Genomic DNA, 9,866 nt, shown 5'->3' with positions numbered 1-9,866 from the left:
AACTCATTTCTTCTCTCTCTCAGATGCTACCACAGTCCTGCTGGGGAGGGAGTTCCAGGATTTTGTACCAGCGACATTGATGGAATGGCGATATAGTTCCAAGCCAGGATGGTGCTTGGGCTTGAAGGAAAACTCATAGTTGGTGGTTTTCTCATGTATCTGCTGCCCTTTTCCTTTAGGTAGTAAAAGTTGAAGGTTTGGAAGGTGCTATCGAAGGACGCCTTTGGTGAGTTGTTGCAGTGTTGTGGATGACACACACTGATGCCACTCTGCATCAGAGTGAATGTAAAATGTTAGATTCTATGTTCCAAACAGGCTTCTTTGTCTTTGATGGTGTCAAACTTCTTGAGTTATGTTACAACGACACTCATTCAGGTATTCCTAACTTTAGCCTTGTACTTGCTGGACAGCCTTTATCCACTTGCTGAGTGCGAAAGACATTTTCTGTTTTCATTTAGTTACAACAAGGAATAACAGGAATATATTTGCCTGTGTAAGTTATGTTACAACGACACTCATTCAGGTATTCCTAACTATTCAGGAATACCTGAATGAGTGTCGTTGTAACATAACTTACACAGGCAAATATATTCCTGTTATTCTTCTTCTTTCTGCAAGGATTTTAGATATTCGAAATGGAATTTCCCATTTTTTTACCATTAACACCCTGTACACTAAAACATTGAATCATATATAATCTCACACAACACATTTGAGGCCACTTAGAGACAGTCATAGATGTACAGCATGGAAACAGACCCTTCGGTCCAACCCGTCCATGCCGACCAGATATCGCAACCCAATCTAGTCCCACCTGCCAGCACCCGGCCCATATCCCTCCAAACCCTTCCTATTAATATACCCACCCAAATGCCTCTTAAATGTTGCAATTGTACCAGCCTCCACCACTTCCTCTGGCAGCTCATTCCATACACGTACCACCCTCTGTGTGAAAACGTTGCCCCTTAGGTCTCTTTTATATCTTTCCCCTCTCACCCTAAACCTATGCCCTCGAGCTCTGGACTCCCCGAGCCCAGGGAAAAGACTTTGCCTATTTATCCTATCCATGCCCCTCATAATTTTGTAAACCTCTATAAGGTCACCCCTCAGCCTCCGACGCTCCAGGGAAAACAGCCCCAGCCTGTTCAGCGTCTCTCTGTAGCTCAGATCCTCCAACCCTGGCAACATCCTTGTAAATCTTTTCTGAACCCTTTCAAGTTTCACAACATCTTTCCGATGGGAAGGAGACCAGAATTGCACGCAATATTCCAACAGTGGCCTAACCAATGTCCTGTACAGCTGCAACATGACGTTTTCTCGACAGCTACTTTTCTCATTTTCAGGGGTTACATTTTGGTTTTTGTGCCTCTTTTTTAAACACTCACCAACTCCTTTAATGGATTATGAAGTCAGTAGCAACATCATTTTCTGCATATGCATTAATATTTTAGTATGTGGAATGAAACAGAAGGTTTAGAAAAATTCAGCAAAATCCTCAACAATCATCACTGCTACATTAAACTTCAAATCAGAGCATGCAAGGAAAGTATTAATTTCCCAGACATTATAGTATTTAAATTGGCAGTCATACATCAACAGCAGAAGTTTAAAAAACTGACACACACTTCTACACTCAAAAGCTATGACCAGGAACATACTTTCAAAGCTAAATTTTCATCTAACACAGTCAAATACAGCTTAAGTAATTCATGCTATGTGAGACATTTTGAGATGAGACATCATAAATATTTACACTGAAAGTCCCAACACTTGATCTCCAGGCTTTGGTCTGGTAAGTGTTGCATCTCATTCCCCACCATCCCAAGCTGTCCACACACCCCAGCCTCAGCAGCCTTACTGACTGCCAGCAAAACAAGTAAGATTGTGAGGAGGTTTGACTGGTTTGATGTGGAAAGTATGTTTCCTTTTCTGGGAGTGCCACAAGGATCGGTGCTGGGTCCACTACTTTTTATCATTCATATCAATGATTTGGACGTGAGCATAAGAGGTATAGATAGTAAGTTTGCAGATGACACCAAAATTGGAGGTAGAGAGGACAGCAAAGAAGGTTACCTCAGATTACAACAGGATCTGGACCAGATGGGTCAAATCGGCTGAGAAGGGGCAGATGAAGTTTAATTCGGATAAATGCGAGGTGTTGCATTTTGGGAAAGCAAATCTGAGCAGGACTTATACATTTAATGGTAAGGTCCTAGGGAGTGTTGCTGAACAAAGAGACCTTGGAGTGCAGGTTCATAGTTCCTTGAAAGTGGAGTCGCAGATAGATAGGATAGTGAAGACGGCGTTTGGTATGCTTTCCTTTAATCGGTCAGAGTATTGAGTACAGGAACTAGGGGTTATTGCTTAAAGTAAGTGGTCATCTATTTAAGACAATAGTAAAGAGGACTTAATCTCTCTTTTAGACGGTCATGACACTTTGGAACACCTTTCCTCAATGGGCAATGGAATGGTGAATGGTGAAAGAGGTGAATAGATTCTTGGTAACTCTAAGTAGAAATGGGGAGTTAATGTTGTGTTGTGATCAGCCACAATCTTATTAAATGATGGTGCAGGCTCCAGGGACTGAATGGTGGACTCCTAACTTGTATATTTGCTCATATGTTCTTGCTGCTCCTCCAGTCACAGGCTGCTTCTTTCCCGCAGCTGCCAGTGATAGATAATCCTATCAACAACAATGAAGGAAAACAAGTCTGCAATTGAAGGAACACGTCCTCAGATTCTGTCTATTCTACTTATAGGATTGAATTATCCAGGGAACTTTCCAATTCATGGCAAGTGTAAGAGGTAGCATTGGTCATCAATGTACTGGAAAAAACAAGAGATGAGTGGAGGGCCAGAGTAGGACTAGAATAATTAATGTTTGACATATGCAACAAAGGCAGGCATAACAGTGACCCATGTAGGTACCTACTGCAACATAGTTTTATCTGTGGAAAGTGAGTGGAATTTAAACAGAAGTTGTTTAGAATCTTTTTTGTCCACAGATCTTGTGGTTTTATAGCCTCTTCTGTTCTTATTTTAGACTTCCACCATTCAAATCATTTTGATTTTATAAAAATAATGTTTATTATTTTTCAGAATTCAAAATGTATAAAATGAGAATAGTTGTTTTAAAAATCCTACTACACTTAATACACTTACTTCAAACTACAGTTCCCCATTATCCACTGATTCCACCAGATGAACTGTTAAATTAATGTTATCTGAATAACAATTAGACAAATCCAGACCATTTCCAATAACGTGTTTTAAAAACAACCAATAAACAGGAGTGGTTTGAACAACACCACTGGCAAGAATATCCGTTACATAGATACAAAACATAGCATTAATATTTCACTTGAGAGCATCACACAGTTTTATCAGAATACTTACATTTTTTAAATTACATGACTCGTTGACTGTGTACTGCCAGAAATTTTAATTGTGACATTTGCACTTCTGTGACACTTTTTTATAAAGTGGAATGTAATGATCAGAAATGAAAAGGTCATTATTAACTGCTATTTCAGAATACTACAGAAACTGAATTGTGCAATACAACGTGGAGCAACAGAGAGTTTTAAAAATGAGCAGAATGTAATTTTTAGATCTCTTCTATGAAAATGAGTAAATGATCAATAATAGTGAAACGTGTATTACTTGTTAAAATTTGCATTTCCTGCATTAAAATTAAATAACCATTATGAATTCAAATATACCAAAACTCAACAGCTTTTCTTCATTCTTTATTACTTAAATAAAAACAAGTCACAAATAGTACTACTCTAAGACTGTAGAACAATATAAAATCAATAGAGGCTTGTTTTTTTCATGATCCGCAAAAATTCTTGTTCATTTATCTCACCATCACCATCACGGTCAGCTTCATCAATCATTTCCTGTTTATGAATTGAAACAAATTTTTAAACATTATTTGAAGTAGCATTTTTTCCTATTTGACTAACGTACTTGCAAATTACCAGTGCCACTTTTTACAGTGAACATGGAGACTCATTGCTTTATGGGAGATAACACGGTGGGCCAGGTCTTTGGTTTCATGTGACATACGCTGTTCAGACTTTTTCCTGCACCCCTCAGTTCAAAGTGTTTATGTGCTTTATGTAACTTGTTGAAAATACAAGCTCGTAAAGACATTGCAAGGCCAATGAGAGATCTGGGACCTGAATGAACAGTAGTTACAAATATTTCTGCCTAGACAATGAGATTTATGGATTAAGAAAGGAACATGGAAATAAGGGAGAAGGAAGGAAAACTAAATTGAGTTAATTGAAGTCAAATGAAGAACCAAAAGTAAAATTTAATTGGAACACAACAAATTGGATTAGGAGAGGAATTTAAGCAACTGGATTAAGAGAGAAAACAAAAGGAAAACTAAAGATTTTTTTAAAAATCTCAAACAATAGTCTGTATGCAGGAGAAATATATTGAATAATCTTAATTGTTTCCTTTATGGATCTGAGAATTTGATTGTGATAGTTGATATTGCAATGCCATTGTTAAAAATGTAATTGCTGATAAATTTCATCCTTAACTTTTGTGCAAACCCAGCAAGATCTTAAAAACAGGGATAGCAAGAGCAAATTTGCTTGTGTGCAAAGCAAATGATGGAGAGATGTTAGTCAATTAGAAAACTCCAGAAATTTGCAACTCACAGTGCATCGCTTAATCCCCTGAATATCCTCATCTATTTGCACATAATAATGTTGGGTTCAATTTTAATTGACATATACCATATTTAAAAAGCAGATATTAGATAGGCTGATGCATAATTAAAATCTAATGGGAGAGAAGCCCTATTGTCTTCTGTGACTTCAGCAACTTTACCCTTTATTGTTTAATAGAGTAAAATGAAATAAAGGAGGGAGGACTTTTGTATTAAGCATAAACATTGGTGTAGACTTGTTGGGCCAAATAATGTTTTGTACTGTAAAGTGCAATGTAATTATGTACTTGCCCCATTTCATTATCTAGAATTAGATTCAACTGTCTCTTTTCTATTACTGGACAAAATTAAAGATCTAGGAAGCAAACCCAGAAACGGTGATAAACTTTTGATTCATGTACAGCCACTCAGACTTCACCAACATTCAATGAATATTGAATATATAGTCAGTGGCCCCGCGACTGCTCTTGCAAAACTTACATCATCGTAGTGATATCTCAACACTTTTCCTACTTTCAGCCGCGTATATCTTTGGATAATTATTAATGAATTTTTCTTATTTCTAAATTTGTTTTCATATATTTCCATATATGTTTTATATTTCCTACACGAGTTCAATAATAGTTAATAAATAGCAATATTGTTTGATAGTCTACAATGAACTACCAACAGCCTAACTATTCTATCTTATTCCCAAATCTCTAACCAAATATATCCAGTCTGGTTTAGTATTACGTCTAATCCTTACATTCTGCTGCTGTAATAGAATTTTTGATTAACACTGATGACCTGTTTTCTCCTATCCTATTTACAAAATATTGAAAAGGAATAATAATGTTCATTTTCTAGTCTAACCTTATTGTATGCCATGTTTCTTAATGCTATTTGCCCATTGCAATTTTTGGCATCAACTAATCAGTTCTATTTTAAAACTTCAATGCTTCAGATATAAACCTGCCGCTGTCCATTTGGCAACCATACTCTATTTTCGGGACTTTCCAGTAATTTTTTTCTTTTTTAGCTTTTCTATTTTTATTTTACTTTCTGCTCCCTCATTTTGTTTTATTTCTGTCTTCATTGCCATTAAATCCTCTGTATCGCGGTATCTCTTTTGACTCTGAACAAAAAGGTTGTGTGTTCCAGTTTCACTCCAGGAACTTGGAGAAACAGAATTTAAACCAATATGCGAGTACTGTGCACCATTCTTTCAGTGTCATTCTTCTTATTGTCTGATGAGACAAGAAAACAAGGCTGTTGTGGGTGAATGTAAATAGCACAGTAATTGTCCATTTGGTTTGACCAATCTCTACTGACTCCTAAAAATAAGATTATCCAATTATTATCAAAACACTGATTATGCAATTTCCCCTTGCTGCACCTTCAATACTATAACTAGGGAGAGAATAGGCCCCTCAAAGATCAGCAAGACAGCCGATGTATGGAAGTGCATGAGATGGGGGAGACACTAAACAAATATTTTGCATCAGTATTTACTGTGGAAAACGACATGGAAGATATAGAATGCAGGGAAATAAATGGTGACATCTTGCAAAATGTCCATATTACAGAAAAAGTGGTGCTGGATATCTTAAAATGCATAAAGGTGTATCTAGGACCTGATCAGGTGTACTTAGAAGTCTGTGGGAAGCTAGGGAAGTGATTACTAGGCCCCATGCTTAGATACTTGTATTATCTATAGTCACAGGTGAGGTGGCGAAAGACTGGAAGTTGGCTACCGTGGTGTCACTATTCAAGAAAGGTGGTAAGGAAAAGCCAGGGAACTATAGACCAGTGAGCCTGACATCGGTGTTGGAGGGAATCCTGAGAGACAGGATTTACATGTATCTGGAAAGGCAAGGACTGATTAGGGATAGTCAACATGGCTTTGTGCGTGGGAAATCATGTCTGACCAACTTGATTGAGTTTTTTGAAGAAATTACAAAGAGGATCGAGGAGGGAAGAGTGGTGAACGTAATCTATATGGACTTTAGTAAAGCATTCAACAAGGTTCCTCATGGTAGACTGGTTAACAAAGTTAGGAGAAAGTGAGGACTGCAGATGCTGGAGATTAGAACTGAAAAGTGTGTTGCTGAAAAAGCGCAGCTTTGGTTAACAAAGTTAGACGTCATGGAATACAGGCAGAATTAGCCATCTAAATACAGAACTGGCTCAAAGGTAGAAGACAGAGGGTGGTGGTGGAGGGTTGCCTTTCAGACTGGAGGTCTGTGACCAGTGGAGTGCCACAAGGATCAGTGCTGGGTCCACTGCTTTTCGTCATTCATATAAATGACTTGGATGTGAACATAGGGGGTGTAGTTAGTAAACTTACAGATGACATCAAAATTGGAGGTGTAGTGAAGAACGAAGAAGATTACCTCAGAGTACAATGGGATCTTGGACCAATGGGCTGAGGAATGACAAATGGAGTTTAATTTAAATCAATGTGAGATGCTGCATTTTGGCATGGTAAAACAGAGCAGGATTTATACATTTAATGGTAAGGTTCTGCAGAGTGTTGCTGAACAAAGACCTTGGAGTGCAGGTTCACAGTTCCATGAAAGGGGAGTTACAGGTAGATAGGATAGTGAAGAAAGCATTTGATATGCTTTCCTTTATTGGTCAGAGCATTAAATCTAGGAGTTGGGAGGTTGTTGCAGCTGTACAAGACATTGGTTAGGCCACTTATGGAATATTGTGTGCAATCCTGGTCTCCTTCCTATTCGAAGGATGCTGTGAAACTTGAAAGGGTTCAGAGAAGATTTACAAACATGTTGCCAGGGTTGGAGGATCTGAGCTATAGGAAGAGGCTGAAAAGGCTGGGGTTGTTTTCCCCGTGGAGCATCAGAAGTTGAGGGGTGACCTTATAGAGGTTTATAAAAGCATGAGGAGCATGGATAGGGTAAATAGACAAGGTCTTTTATCTGGGGTTGGGCAGTCCAGAATTGGAGGGCATAAAAGTTTAGGTTGAGAGGGGGAAAATTTTAAAAGGGACCCAAGGGGCAACTTTTTCAGACAGAGAATGATTCATGTATGAAATGAACTGGCAGAGGAAGTGGTGGAGGCTGGTATAATTTCTATATTTACAAGGCATCTGGATGGGTATATGAATAGGAATGGTTCAGAGGGATATGGGCCAAATGCTGGCAAATGGAACTAGATTAGGTTAGGATATCTGGACAGCATGAACATGTTGGACCAAAGGGTCTTCTTCTGTACTGTACATCTCTATGACTCTAAGTAGATGTGCCACGCTTAAAAAAAAATGACCCAAAGTGTCTAGGGTTGTGCAGGTTAGCTATGGTAAAAACCAAATGAGAGGTTGTGGTGATGGAGTGGGATTTTCTGCAGAGAGTCAGTGTAGATTCAATGGCCGGGTAGCCTCTTTCTGCACTGTAGGGAGTCTATGACTCTACCTAAGACCCACTTTTAATTCCAAATGAGTTACCAGTGAGGTGGTGATTGGCCAGATACATTTGTGTTACTGGTTTGTACACAAAATAAAGTTTGGAAATTTTTCACAATATCTGGTAAATCCCAGTGTTTTATAGTGAACTATTGTATGATTACACTATTGAGAAGAACCCATTATTGGTTATCAGTGAATTTAAGAGAGTTACTGAGGAAATAAAGTTCCTGCATCTCTGATTCATCTCCACGTCATAAATTTCTCCGATTTCTTAAAGTAATTGTCTTTGTCATTTTTGAATTTTTTTTCCTCACTTAAATTAGATTAGATTAGATTCCCTACAGTGTGGAAACAGGCCCTTCGGCCCAAACTGGAGCAAACCCACGCAGACATGGGGACAATGTACAAACTCCACACAGACAGTTGCCCAAGGTGGGAATTGAACCCAGGTCCCTGGCACTGTGAGGCAGCAGTGCTAACCACTGAACCACCGTGCCACCCTTGCTGTAGAGGGATTTCCTATTGCTTAAAATTCTATATAAAACAGCCACAGGTACACAGTAAGGTACAAAGATACAGTGCTCTGAAGGGTTACTGGATGCAGACCATTATCTCTGCTTTCTCTCCACAGATGCTGCCTGACCTGCTGAATTTTTCTAGCAATTTCTAATTTTGTTTCTGATTTCCAGTATCCGCAATTCCTTATTTTTTTCTTAAATGCAGAGGACCTGATCTTAAGTAGGCAAACATCATAACATTGAGACATCACATGATCAGACCTCCAGAGTTGGTAACATTGTTCAGGTGAAGCATACCTATTCTGAACACTGCTCTGTTGGTCAGAGAAACAGTCCCAATACCCAGAAATTTGAATTTTTCCTTTTTACATTTACCAATCACACAATTATTCTTCATGTTATTAATACAGGAAACTCAGGAAGAAATCCTGAGATCACTCATGCTTAGGTCTTCTTAATTATATCTCCTAATTCCAGGACCCCAGCTGGCTTCACTACAACCATGAATGTCTTGCTGTTTTACTTTTCTTTCTCAAAATAATTTGCTCAATTACAGTACTTACACTGCAATTTGGAGATCTCAACCCTGTAGGATACTCTGCAAAATAATTATCTATCTGTGATGCTCACTGGAATCCTCAATTTCTAATGTCATGGTATTTCATACCTGCTGCTTGTATTAACAACTATGAATACTATGATGTCCAGGCATTGCTCATAGCTCATTTCCTTCAAATGATCACAACTTATGCAATCATTCAGAACTGCCTACTTAACTGTCAGTTCAACATTCTCAAGGGATCTCTATATTACCTCCAGATTACACAGACTGACTTCTTTTTCTCAATTGTTCACTCAGCCTACCTCCTGGAAATGTATTCGAGGAATCTCTCAGCCTCACACATAAGAAGTTCCCAGTAGATTCACATCAATGGTGCAAGAAAAGAGAGATTTAAGGATTTGCATGAATCTTTGAAGATGGACAAAGAATTATTAAAACAGATATGTCTGCTTATGTAGCCCAAAGTCCTAAGTACAAAAGCTAGGAAAATATTAGTTTGGCCTCAGCTGTAATACTGTTTAAATCTGGGAGAAAGGGAGGACTGCAGATGCTGGAGATCAGAATCAAGAAGTGTGGTGTGGAAAAGCACAGCCGGTCAGGCAGCATCCAAGGAGCAGGAGAGTCGATGTTTAGAGCATAAGCTCTTCATCATTCTTGATGAAGAGTTTATGCTTGAAATGTTGACTCCCCTGC

The 9,866-nt window shown here is 38.5% G+C and overlaps 1 protein-coding gene across 1 annotated transcript in view; it reads right to left on the bottom strand.

The window, feature by feature from the left end:
* Window positions 1-3,253: 3,253 nt before the first annotated feature.
* The window catches only part of cetn4 (centrin 4), a 29,054-nt gene continuing 22,441 nt past the window's right edge, over window positions 3,254-9,866 (bottom strand). The window contains exon 5 of the mRNA XM_072584203.1: window positions 3,254-3,902. Coding sequence (XP_072440304.1) covers window positions 3,813-3,902 — 90 coding nt within the window. The 3' untranslated portion in view covers window positions 3,254-3,812. The remainder of the gene's footprint in view (window positions 3,903-9,866) is intronic.

The sequence above is a fragment of the Chiloscyllium punctatum genome, chromosome 14, assembly GCF_047496795.1.
Source record: "Chiloscyllium punctatum isolate Juve2018m chromosome 14, sChiPun1.3, whole genome shotgun sequence".
In the NCBI taxonomy this organism is placed as follows: domain Eukaryota; kingdom Metazoa; phylum Chordata; class Chondrichthyes; order Orectolobiformes; family Hemiscylliidae; genus Chiloscyllium; species Chiloscyllium punctatum.
Note: the sequence above shows the minus strand (reverse complement) of the source record. Positions and strands in the feature narration are given on the sequence as shown.